The following is a 13,766-nucleotide window of genomic DNA, read 5'->3' as shown; positions in this document are numbered from 1 at the left end:
TTAACTTCACAGTCATGCAGTGATTTGTATTGGTTTATCACATCTAATTTTAATTAAACAATGACGTTTGTGATTATAATCTGAGAAATATGACAAACTTCAAACTCAATGGATACTTTTGCATTTCTCTATGTGGTAAATTACACGGAGTTGAAGCTTAGAAATATTCATGGAAACACCATAAATTCCTTGTATATTTATTCAATAATGTACAGATAATAGACCGTTTCTGCTTCACTGATGTGTTAAATTCAATGTGAGATTCACTGAACCTGATAAGCATACACTTCTTGAGGTGTCAAGCTCCTTGTGTAAAATGCTCTGTATGATGAGGGTCTATGTGTCACAGCTACGTGTTGCAGCATAGTTACTCACTGTACCAGCAAATATGGTGGTGAGAGCATTTGATCTCATCTCCATGTGAGGATCTCTTAATGAGAGTGCGGTAATGAGCAAGAAAAAAAAAGTCCCATTTTAAAGTGAAGAAAGGTGTGCTCTATGTTCCTTCCATCTTGTGAGGTAGTGCCAAGTGGAAAAATGTCCATCGTCCTCTGGGAGGTTTTTATGTTCATCTTGGCGCACGCTAATGTCCCCAGAGGATCCTCTTTCTTGGCATGTTTATAGTGGTCACGATTTGCTCTATATGGGCTGTGGAGGTCAAAACTATTTGTGAAGGACATGGAACCCCAAGAATAATTTTATCACAGTATGATGCTGTCCCATACCACTCTTTACACAGTTATTGTCAAACAAAAGTATTCATAGTGCTTGGAGTTGTCATGTTAGGACAACAAGTACTGATTTATTTTGTTGGGATTTTATGTGATAGATCAACACAAAATGATTCCTCTTATGAGAAAAAATATTCTTTTTCTGATAATTTTTTAAATTTCACCAAATAAAAACACAAAATCTTTGTTATTCGTTAACTCTGACATATGAATATGCATGCTCTGTCTATATACATACAGCAATTGTCCAGTCTTCCCACAAAATCTGGATTCGGGACTTTGACTGGGTCACTTCACACTCCAGCCACATTTGTATCAACTCTGACCAGTTTGATACTGAAGGAAATCACAACCACAGCATGATAACTCCCCTCCCACAAGTTGTGTTTAGTTTGCAAACCAAAATGTTACCAGCCATATAGTGCTTCCTGCATGACTCATGGAAAGCAACAAAAGATTTCTTCAAGACTCTTCTTGCCGCTTGTTCTCAAAGACCAGATTTGTTAAGTTCCTGACAAAGGCTGTCTGGTCAAAAGATTCTCTCACCTGAGCTGTTGAGCTCAGTATTTTCTTAAAACTTGAGGGCTGCTCCCCTGATCAATGCTCTCCAAGCCTTTTTCTGACAGTTTATCTGAATGGCCCTGTCAACGGTAGGTTTGTAGTTGTGCTACAGCCGTTGCTATTGCCTTTCCGTGTTTTGATTGTCTTATGACAGTTTTCCACGAGACAATCGAAGCTTGGGAAATTATTTTACTTTATAATTGCTTTAAAATTCTCCTCATCTTCAATCCTGGACTTGTTTGCTGTGTTCTTTTGTCTTCATTATTGAGGTTTTCTCTACTGAATTTTGTGAGAGAACAGAAGTCAACTGGACAGCACAGATGTAAATTTTTATTTACTGTGATTAGCTGGTGATCTCAATGAAAAAAAAAGCTCAAGATATATGAATGTTTTAATATAAATAATTGGTAATTGCATGTTGAAGTCACTCAACTTACTCACCAAAATAGAGCTAACATTCTATATATCTTATCGTTACATGAAGGATATATGGGAGTGCAACATGTTCTGACCTCAGTTTCATGATTGAGTAAGTCAGAAGGGAAGCTGCCAGGACCTTCTCCTCATGAAGACCCAGAGCAAGGGCACTATCTCCCCAACCCCATAGATCAGCCAGGCCTGAATGTCAAAGCGCACAGCAGCCGCCTTGGTGCCAGGAGTCCCCCCTCTCACTCTCTCTCTGGCCCAGGATCTGCTGTCTGGTGACACCACTGTGCTAATGACCTGCTTTGGGATTTGCTCCGTGGGGCTCCTTGGCTTGGGAAGATGGAAGTTGCAGATTTCCAGCTGGAAGGTCACTGTGGACGATGACCACTTGCGCTACATATTTTCTGTTTTTGTTGACGTCCTTTAAATTGTTACCCGCAACTGTCCCTGACATTTCTCATTATTTGCACCATTTCTTAGTATAGATAGACTCTGATTTTGCTTGGACTGCATACATATGATAATTCCTAGCTCCAAAATCTAATTGCGCAACAATTTGGATAACGGTGAAGTTGGAAAGCAGAACTCACGCCTTGCTTGCCAAATCTAAAGCCCTCTGATTGTTAGCTCTCCATGTAATTTTTGTTCTTTTTTTTAATCAGTTTACGGTGAGTAGATTCATCAGTACTCAGAGGCCAGTGTTTTCAGTCACTCATACTCTATACTTTTTTTTTCTTTCTCTCAGCCTCAGGAGTTTGGCTCATTGGAGCAGAGTGTGAAGCCTCCGGAGGGGGCTCTTCTGGTGTTGGAGGCACCTCAACGACCTCACCCGTACGCAGTGTGGGTGGCATCCAACCGGGGAGGCACCACAGACTGAAGACGGTGATGCTCCTAGTGGACTCTCCCAGGATTCAGCCTTATTCCGGGGTCGTGCATTCCAGCAATCTCTGTAATTATAAGCAAGTAAGACAAAAAAAAAAAAGTTCAGTCTTCTGTTTTTCTCAGAATGAGCTTGCCTCACTCCTCAAGGGAAACATTCACATGTCTGAGTTTCAGGAGCTGGATGGGTTTTAATGAGGCAAGTCAAATGTGTGTGTGTGGTTACATGTCTGTGCATCTGCCCTCTTCTTAAGACCATAATTGACCAAGTATGCTTTTAAGCCACCCTTTCTCCACCGTGTCTTAGCCCACTCTGCTAAATAGCCTTCAGTTATTATTATTTCTACAGGAGATGTATCATTGGGATTTAAACTTTCTTTGTTTATAAAAGTTTATTTATTACTTTCTTTTTTTTTTTCCTTTGGAGATCATCTGAGCCAAATGGACAGAGGGTGAGTGAGGGCACAGGTCAACAAGAGCTACTGAAGGAACCAAACACCCGAGGGCCTCAGATTCCACTGGGGAACATTTCACCCTGCTGGGAGGCAGATTGAAATCTCCAGTGCTGCAGCACAGACTTTCTTGGTGTGGTGGTTTAAGGTCTGACGAAAATGGGGAAAAAAATGCACACATAACTGTTCATATTTTCTTTAAAAAAAAAAAGCAAAAAAACAAAGCTCTTAAAAGAAGACCGCCTCTGCATTTTCAGTTGTATCTCACTGGCTTGTAGACACAGAAGGACAATTAAATTAGGCTTTCGCTTATGCCGTTTACGAGAATGAACACATCACATTTTGAAGGAGCATAAACGCACATGCTGATAGAAATTTATGTGCTTTGTTTTGTTATCTTTGCACGATTCCCTTTCTGCTATTTCCGCAGAGGTAAGACTTGAGAAAATAACATTTTTGTTGATTTTTTTTTTATTTGCTCCAAAAATTTGTACTTTTTATTCTCCTTTCCATATTTATAAGGTAAACCTTGAGGGGAAAGTCATGTCAGGCAGTTTTTGGAGCATCATGAGCTGCCTTCTTTGCATGAGGTTTATTCTAGAGGTTCTTGAAAGAGAGGAAAAAAAAAATAAAAACTTCTGAGGGAGAGTGCACTTTTACTAAGAGACACGGCTATGTGAGCTGAGAGCCGACTCAAGCCTTGCATTGTCTAATGAAAGTTGCAAAGAGCCCTGGAGGACCGCGGAGCAATGTTTGTTTGTGTTTGAGAGTATTCGGGAGATACGAGTGGGGTGGGGGTGGGAGAGGTGGGGTTGGGTAAGGTGCCAAAAAACTTTGGGAGATCTGTCTGACAGAGCGCCGCGACGCAGAGCAGGAACTTTGGAGCATTGTTAAACATTGAAGTTTCTAGGCAACCGGGACCTCCTGACAGATTTCCTAGCACCTACCGACAGATGTTTTACATGTTTGTGTTTACCAAGTTTACTGTAGTTTGTGAGGGGGCCGGATTTACCAAAGCGTGCCGTGTCAATCTGTGTCACACTTGTTTGTATTGATCTTTTGCTAATGTTTTGTGGCAGCAAGTGGGTTAGGGAGCTATTTGAAAAACAAAAGGTGCAGATACAATTACAAACAAAACACCTTGACATCACAAGTAGGTCATAGGCTCTAATTTAAAACACTTAGATTTTATGTCTATCACAGGTCTATGTGCAAAGATAAAGAAAAAAAAATAAGATCTGTTGAAACAAAAGGAAAATAATGACTGTCATTCTGTATATACAGTGCCTTGCAAAAGTATTCATACCCCTTTAACTTGTTGACATTTTGTCATGTAATTACCTCATGCTTCAATATAATTGAAGTGATTGTGATTTATTTGGTGTAAGACTAACAAAAGAAGTATATGACTGCAAAGTGGAAAAAAATCATGCATAATTAATTTTTTTCTTCTATAAATTAAAATCTGAGAAAAAAATGTTTTACTCAAATAAATTAAGGCAAAGCATTAATCAGAGTTAATGCTTTGCATGACCACATCATGAGCTCTAGCTCATTGCTCATCCATGGGATGAGTTTTTGTTCATTTTTTAAAATGAAAAAATGTTTCAATCAGATCAGATGTAGGGCCTTTCAGTTGTTAAACAAATTTAAATCTGGACTTTGACTGGACCATTCTGAAAAAATGAATGTGCTTTAATACAAGTCATTCCATTGAAACTCTTGCTCTATGTTGCTGATAAACAAACCTCCACAACAAACTCAAGTTCTTTGCACCTTTGGAAATGTTTTCTTTTAAGACTGCATTGTATTTAGCTCCATCCATCTTTACATCAACTCCGACCATCATGCCAGCCAGTACAGAAGAAAACAACCTCCAGACCTTGAACTGTCTCCGACATGTTTTATGATGGGGATGATGAGTTCAGGGTGATCCATCTGCCTTAATTTAATCTGTCAACAGATTCTCCAAGAGCTATGGTTCTCTGCAACTCCTCCAGAGTTACTTTGGATCGCTTGACTGATTTATGAATCTTGCTATCCTGTTATCTTAGGTTTTCTGAGATTCCGTGGAACATATGCAGGAGTACCTTTCATTTGCCCTTTTCATTAAATAGATGAAACTGTGTGAAGTCTCCAAAGCTTTGGATGTAGCTTATTAACTTTTCTTTCAATCCAGAATAATTTATGTTGCTCTATCACATGAAGATAAATTAATATTTTGGGATGCAAGCTGCAAATGATGCCTTCTCTTCACTGTAGCGGCAGTTTATTTTGCATTTAAATTCCTGTGTCATAATAACTCCGTACCTTTGATATCCTTAATGGTATAAAACCTCATTAAGAGCTGGAAGGAAAAGTGCAGAGATGCCCTATAGAACAAGACCAAACCTAATGTGTACTTACATCATTAACTTTTACAATTGCAGTTAACTTTTATGGTGAATTTTCTTTTCACAAAACTAGATAGGGCAAAGAAAAGGCTATCAGGGGTTGTTGTTAATTTTCCTTCTACTACGGCGGCACACTCTTGGAGTTGCCCTTTTGACTTCTTGTCTCCTCTCCCCAATAGATCTGCAGCCACAAAAACCCTGACCACTCTCTTACATTTGGCTGAGCCCAAACAGAAATGCACTGCCTGGGATTTTGAGATGGGGCCTCTGGCAGAGGCTACACCTCCAGCCTGCAGACGGGGGGAAAGAGCAGAGCAAGAAGCCCACCGTGGGGATCCTCTCTGGATCTTATTTTCACATCGTGGGGAATAGTATTGGGGCCTGGGCAACTGCCGGCAGGTGAGGGGCATAGGCTGCTGCAGTGCACCTTTGAAGTGTGAGGAATAGAAAGAATGAAAAAAAGAAAAAGAAAAAGGGAGAAAAGAAATATAGAAGAAAAGAAGAAAAGCTCTGAGAAGTAAAAAAAAAAAAAGAATAAGATGTATATAAGATATATCTAGTTATGTAGCATAAGTATATTTGTTTTCATATATCAAAATCGTGTTTTAATTGACAAAAATTCCCCTCATTTATAAAGCTCCCTCAACATCCCTTTGAATTTTCACACTTTTCTATTTCATGCATGCAGCCCAACAGCCGCACAGAAAATGTCTTTCTGCTTAACTGTTTCTACCAGAAGGGGGACCAGTCCGTCTGCCGTAGACGGAGAGTGGCCGACGGCGAGCATGAAGGCAGAGGAGACGCCAGGGTGAGCAAGCCGACTCTGGGTTTAGAGTTCGACTCCGGATCCGGGGACCGAGCGGATCCAGCAATCCGCATCTTGCCACAATCCCTCGGATTTTAATCATGCCTCTCTGTCTGTGTGTGAGTGCAGGCAGGCTGACAATGATTTCCTCAGTGATTACGTACAGAGCGAGTCCCTGCGGGGTAGGGGCCCCCTCTGGAGCCATCCTGATGGCTTTGGGGGCCTTGCTTCCATTTTCCATTATTATGTGGACTACCGGAGCGACAGCGCAGTCCAAGACCTTGCAGGTTTGTGATGAGGAGGGAGCTTCCATCTTCTCTCTGCTTCTTCAACCTCTTTTAAGAGCAATTTAGACGTAGACTTAGATCAGATTCCCGAACCTAATTCATGATTAGCTGACCGGAGGGAGAAAAGACAAGAGTCTGCAGTAGTTTTTATGCTGTTAGATGGATATGAAGTAAAAAAAAAAAAAAAAAAGTGTGATTATCATTTTTTTCTGTTTTTATTTTTATGGGGTTTCGTTGGATTTTTTTTTTTTGAGCTCTCGCAGGAGGCGTTTTGCAGATGCCTTTCTAACGCGGATGCATTTGAGATGAGAAGCGAAAAGCTTATAGCGATATTTCGCTTTTCATCTCTTATCTGAGCGATCATCATGCCCACACGCGTGTGTGTTTTCCCGGAGAAAGGACGCGGCATGACGGGATCGGCACATTCTCGCACTTTTCCAGCTCAACTGTAAACACACCGATCGGGGGCTAATTGGATTTTATAACATTCCACCGACTCATCACAAAATAACCAAACTCGCGTCCACACCGCGCGGCCACGCACGGCTGGAAGTTGCATCCTTCTGTAATGGCGCGATTTTTCAGCCAGAGCTATTTAGAGATACCATACCTATAGACTATCCCGACCTACACTGAAATTTACAAGGCAGAAACTGAGCAACTTCAGCTGGGGGTTTTCTTTTCTGTAGGATGTCGCGCCGCAAGCAAGCGAAACCAAGATCACTGAAAGGTAAGTGATAAGCCTGTGTGTTTTTACTGGCTCTCTTAAAAACATTTGCTCGTATTAAAGGAACGGGAACGTGTGTGTTTTCCATTCTTTTGCGCATTTTAATGTGATCTAAAAAGAACAAAAAAAAAAAAAAAAAAAAAAAACAGAGAGCGGTAGCATACGGACTTTATTGGAGGAGAAAATAATAATTTCTATTCTAATCAATTTCTAAAAAAGCATATCGCCTTCAGTTATATGACTGGGTTGTAGTGACAGTTAAAGTGCAAGGGCAGGGCAATGGAGAATGTCAGATAGAGAGAGAAGAAGAGTGAAAGAGAGAGAGAGAAAGAGAAAGCGAGAGAGAGCGAGCAACAGCGGAGCGCGACGCTGGCGCACATCTGGATGCGTTAAAGACGCTCCAGGTCGGAACTTGAGCCGTCTGATGGAATGGGGGGGGCTGGGTCACGTGATCCACCTCTGTCTGAGAAACTAAGGTGGAAACATTTTATAGGTGAAGGGGGAAAGCTTGTGATTTCTTTCTCTGCACGGATGTCTATATAACTAGAATTTAAAGAAGGATCTATAAAGTTACATTCTAGCCATCTGCATTATTTATAAGTTAGATTATGCAAATGTGGAAAAGTTGGGGGATCTCATCTCTACACACTATTTTCCTTTCATCCCCCTTAGGCTCCTTGGCTTTTACACAGTTGCAATGGTTTGCAATTTGATCCACCATTTGTCACTGAGTGAGAAAGGGGGGAGGGAAAGTGAAATAGAGACAGCAACACAGAGCAATATGCACACACGCTCTTCACACATGACTTTTCTGAGTTGCATATTTAGTGTGTTTGTGTGTGTAAAGGGGGGAGGGGTGTGGGGTTCTGCTGAGTTTTGGAGTTTGAGCTCCAGTTCATCTGGCAGGCATTGTATTTTGCTCAGCAAATAATTGTCCACAATTTCACTTTCTCAGCTTGTGGTCTGTAGACCCTCTTTTCCCCCTTCTTTCTTTCATTCTCTCTTCCCGTTTTTTCTTTCCTTTCTCGGAAGTCTTCCTCTCAAAGGAAGATTACATGGTCTTGTGGTAGTACATTCATGCAGCCACCATTTTAAATCAATACCCAGGAGAGAAATGGAAATGTGAGTGCATGCACATCTTTTTCAAAAATCGTCTCCGTTTTGCAGTAAACAACTCCGTGAAAACGTGCTCCTATTTTCTCAAAAACAATCGGCACTGACGAGTTTCCCTTCTTCGTCTTTTCTCTTTTTTTCGCGAGGTGGTGTGACATTGGTTATCCTTAAAACAAATGTCTTTTAAGCATTATTGTCTGCTGCCAGCATTCTACAAGTGTGTGCGAAAATATTCAGGAGAACATCTGTTTAGATTTGTGCACATCGACGTGTGAGACAGAGAATGGATGTGGAGTGAGCAAATCAGCATGCAAATGAAGTCAGAGTGATGACATTGTTTGTATTTGTCGTTGTCACTGAAAATTGAAATTGGGGGAGAAAAAAAAAGGGCTGTTACTTTTGCGTCTTCATTTCCACTGCCTCAGCCGATGCAGAAGTGCAGCGATACGTCAGAGATATTTTACTGTTTTTTGGATCAGACCCAAGCCAGGCCAGGCAGATGTTATTTATTGTTCTTTGTCTATGTCTTTCCTCGGGGACTGAGATGCACTCATACAGATGTACATAATAATTTAACTTGTCATTTCCTTAAATTGTTTCACTCTTTCGCACTGTTTTCCAAATAACCAAAATGAACATCTTATTTGTAGACTTGTGTTTCGGAAAGTCTAATTTTATATTTGTGCTTTTACCCTCAGTATATTCCTGTCCCCTGCAGACATGCGTGAGCCTGTGTCTGAATAGCTGCATGGTTTCAGAGTTCAGGTTTCACTTTTTGAGAGTGTTGTTTTAGGGCAGCGGTCAGTGTGCTCATAAAGAGCGTGTTGTCCAGCAGAGTGCAGAATAAACAGGTGCAAATGAAAGATGCAGGCATAATGTGTATGGATACCACAGACATGGTGTGTCTGTAGAAGAGATGATAAAACAATGCAGTGACAGTTGGCGTTATTCCTTTTTTTTTTTTTTGCTGTCTGCCCCCCCTTCCGTAGCCCTCCACCTTCTCCACATGCATACCCACTTTCTCAGTTTTGGCGGCTTGTGGGAGTCAGAGGTTATGTTTTTTGGTCCCATCGAGGAAAAGGGCAACATTACAAGTCCCGTTTCAATTAAGTCTGAGAGACAGATCCGGCTACGTTATTGCTTGGGGGAATAAATGGCACAGGACGAGACCATACATCATTCGCTTATATGCAAACACTTCACCCCGGCTGCTGACATTTACTCAATCCCGAGCCTTCCACGTTTCTCAACTGTAGGCACATTGTAATTTTGTTTTGATGCGCAGTGGCTTTGGGTCAGCACTCAGTGAGCAGTAAGGAAAGGACGATCTTGCTCCTGAATCGTGCACAACCACTGCCACGTCGTCTGTCCTACAGTGCTTCCTGAATAATGTCAGCCTGGGTTGATGTTTTTATTCCGAGCACAAACGACACTCCCAGTATTCACCCGTTCATTGGCTGAGGGAGAGAAGTTTTCAGGTCTGTCGTTTGCATGTATAAATGCATTTTCCGCACCATTTACTGCGAGTGTAGCGATTGTCCTGAAATCAGGCCTGTGTCATGTACACCTTAAATATTTGATGCTTTTTTAGAAGCAGAAATTTGCTGCCACGTGAGTGAACTCTGGAGGATTGACGTTCTGTAGTCACAGGAAAAAGAAATGCATTATCTTAGCCGCTAATAAATTCTTTATGTGTCTGATTTGTGAATACTGAAACAGATCAGACATGTTTCAATTTGTGCGTGAATCAATCCACTCAAACACTCAGTATTACATTAAAAATATTTTTTCAAAAAAGCAATGTTCAAATGTTCAAAAACAGCAAATACTGTTTCTCATAAAATTATTGTTTTGTTTTTTTTATTTCACCAATGAGCTCAAGTAGATATGAGAAGCAGGGCCCTCCTCTCATCAGTCATATTCTTTAGAATTGTAGAACAAAAATGTCACTAATGTTAATTACTCTAGTTTGAAATAACTTCCAAACTCATGTAACGCATGTAAAATGTTTAGTCTGGATTGTCACGAATTACTGTTCTAATTAAGATGCAGAAATACACTGTATGTCTTATTAACATTTCTCATCTTTCCTTACATCCTTATTAACAGTTGCGTCATCCTCAGCTGCTTTAAATTTCAGTCCGTTCACAATTAATGATCTGTGGCATAACACCCATTAACGCTTTTCTAATGTGACACAAAAATATGGTTGAGAATTATCATTAAGGAAATTACGATGAAGCCATGGAAAAAAATCCCATTAGCACGCCTGTCAGTGTTCTTGACGTGCGGCTGAGCGTGTTGGACCCGGGTGTCGCGGGAGCTGGCCGATATCTGTCCTTTTTCCGTGGCATGTGTCGCTCTTGTTGTCATGGCTTGTCTGCCACATGGAGACACACTTCTGAGTCAGAGACAGTGACTGATTTGTACCACTGCTGTTTCTGATATAATAGTATGAGGACGATTGGCATTAATATTTACTGGAAGCTGAATTTGCACAACCTGCATTATGAGATTATTGATTCATGAGATTTAGAAAAAAAAAGAAAGAACTGGGATAAATGGGGTTGTTTTGGTTCTTTTTTTTTTTTACAATTTGTTTCACACAATATGTGAAACAATATGTGAAGGACTACAAATATTATGCAACACGATCAACATGCTTTTCTGCAGCAAATTATTTATGACACTAATCACCAGTTCAAATAATGCTCATTAAGAAAGTTATTCATGTGCAGTGCGTGTCCTCCTCCCTCCCTTCTCCCCGGCCCTAATTGAGGAGGGTTGACCTCTTGACCCGAGCTAAATTGAGTTGTACTCCCCGTGGCGAGCGTCTCCTTCCCGGTCAGTCAGGGCGGATTACACAGCCATTGTGTTCGGCACTGTATCGTCCTCGCTGGCTGTAACCAAGCAGATGAGTCACGCATATCCAGGAACACACTTCGGGGCTGTTTAAATGTCTGCGAGTTGCTCACCCCCAACACACACCATACAAAGGCTTACGGGCACAAGTATGTGGGCATACTTGTGGAAAAAGAGCATAAAACATATCCTCTATTCGTACATCCTTGTGTGCTTGCACATGCACATACACCCCCCTAAATCTATTGTCTTACATGGTCTGATATTCTTTTCTTCTATTTGAGTATTTTGAAAAAGTGCTTTTTGCAGCTTTTCCGGGTTATTTTTCTCTGTATTTGTATTGTTTTATTTCGTTTTATTTATTTTGCATATCAGATAAAAAGAAACATTTAACTGTAAAAATCTTAAGGGTATTTAACAACCATTACATGTGTTTATGGTCAGTATGTTAAGTGTTGCAGAACTGTTTTTTTTTCCACTGCAATTTTTTAAAAAATTCAAGGTTCTTTGCCCAAATTGTCCCAAGTGTGCTCAGTGCTGTATCAACAATGCGTAGCACAATGATTGCAGCCTGACGTCGCTTGAGTGATACACTGTACCTTGTCAAACATTAATTAACTGATAGCAGCGATGCGTCTACAATAGTGTGAACTAAGTTTTACTCAAGTCATTACAAGCCAATCATAAGCTTAAGGACACATTAATTAAAAAGCCTCTGTTAGTTATATTTGCTCTGTTCTCTTTGTTAATCATAGTCCAGCTTGTTAAAAACATCCCTTTACTTGACAGCTTACCCTTCGTGATCGCTCCAAGCTGGCTATTAATTATCAAGCAGCCAGGTACAAATGAGAAAAGCGTTTGCGTTGTGGTGGAAGTTGTTTACTTTAAATGGCAAAACTTTTAATAAGTTCACAGTGGTGACAAATCATCGCAAACTGCAGTAATGTTTAAGTTCTTATGGCATTGTAAGATAGAATTTTCTGCCTGAGCTCCCTCATCTCGCCAACAGTGACGGTAATCAAAACAAAAACTCTAGCTCCCGCCACCATTCTCTGATAGAACGGCGGGGGATTTATTAGGACCCCCTATCTGTAGCCCATTTAAATGATCCGAGATGCAAGGCGCTCAACAGTGCTACAGAAACTCATTAAACTCTCAGGGCGTCAGTCACAGAGGCCTCCTTTAACAGGACAAGTTTTCTCCGAAGGCTGAAACAGCGGTTCTGAGGGGATGCACTACTGCAGTGGTCTCCAACTAGGACTATGTCACCGTTTTTAATTGATTGAGCTAATTAATTGTCTGACTTTTGACCAGTTGTTTTGCATATTTTCCATATGCAATACATGGATGCATGAAGGAAATCTTTCCAAAAAGAGCATTACAGGCATGTAAATGATTATTTTCTGGAAGTCATCATGGACTGGCAAGAAAACAGACATCTTCTGCTGTTTTGTGTTTCACAAAAAGCAACTCGACTCTCCTCTTCATTTTTCCACTGATGTTTGCTGCCCTGCTTGACATGGACTCTTACTCCCCTGAGGAAAAGGCTTCTGCCACCATAGGATCCCCATCTTAATTATGCAAAGTACAGGATATTTTGTGCAATTTTAAAAGTGCGCCAATTTCTGCTTTGGCAGTCACTGCCATACTCCCCTACTGGGAGGTCCTGTCAGTTCCCCCCCCCCCCCTCAACTTCCTTCCTCTTTGCCCAAGAAAATGAAAGGCTAGAAAGAAAGGACATAATGGAGAATGCATTTCAACTGCAGGGGTGGAACGCAGAGGCGTATGAAGTCCTCAGTGAGACCCTCATTTTACATAGAACAGGTGGGAGACTCTTTTGTTCTCTTCCCGCTGTTAAAATCCATTTCGTTTCTTGTGCTTGACATGCCACAAGAAAGTCTCACCAGCTCTAAAAAGGCTCCAATTTAAAAAGGTTCTGCCTTTAACTAAACACAAGACATGTTTTTTCGAGGCTTGTGTTGTTGTCAAAAAGTCAAAAGTGACTTAGTTGCCATGCACCTAATGAGAAGAGTCTCCATCAAGCGATCTCTATATTGTCACCTGCCTGTTAGAGTTAAAGCACTTTGCTGCTGCTTTGACAGTTATGACACAGAAACTGAATCTTAACTGGGTATTTCATAATAATAGACATACACTGATAAATTGACCAGAGAGGAATCAGCTTTTCCCTTTATCAGGTCTGACCAGTGATAAAACCCAGAAATGTTTTAAGGTTTTTATACTCTATGCATCAAAAACTTAAGTTCAATAAAGTTTATATCAAATGCAATTAATAAAAATGTTTAATAAATTAGTTTTTAATTTAACAGACAAAAAATAAATACAGGAATGTCTTTGTACAATTTTCCTTCTTTAATAGAATCAAAATTGCTACTTTCATATATGGACCTGTAGCAAATATATATTTTTGATGTGTTACAGTTAAAGGAAGTAGGCAGATCTGACCTTAAAGGAAGCCAGCAATTGGTATCAGCAAGGAAACTGGTGATACTTTTAGCATGTGCATTTT

At 40.6% G+C, this 13,766-nt stretch overlaps 1 protein-coding gene across 8 annotated transcripts in view; it reads left to right on the top strand.

The window, feature by feature from the left end:
* Positions 1 to 6,369: 6,369 nt before the first annotated feature.
* Positions 6,370 to 13,766, top strand: part of LOC129362146 (zinc finger protein 521) — a 112,678-nt gene continuing 105,281 nt past the window's right edge. For 4 of the 8 annotated variants that reach the window (XM_055033513.1, XM_055033516.1, XM_055033514.1 and 1 more), the window contains exon 1: positions 6,377 to 6,534. Coding sequence is in view for 3 of the 8 variants with exons in the window: in XM_055033517.1 (XP_054889492.1) it covers positions 7,225 to 7,264 (40 nt within the window). In the remaining 5 variants the exon portion in view is untranslated. The other 4 variants (XM_055033517.1, XM_055033518.1, XM_055033520.1 and 1 more) reach the window with 4 other exon arrangements.

The sequence above is a fragment of the Poeciliopsis prolifica genome, unplaced genomic scaffold (assembly GCF_027474105.1).
Source record: "Poeciliopsis prolifica strain line A6 unplaced genomic scaffold, Auburn_PproV2 SCAFFOLD008, whole genome shotgun sequence".
Classification (NCBI taxonomy): domain Eukaryota; kingdom Metazoa; phylum Chordata; class Actinopteri; order Cyprinodontiformes; family Poeciliidae; genus Poeciliopsis; species Poeciliopsis prolifica.
This window is presented reverse-complemented; position numbering and strand designations above follow the sequence as displayed.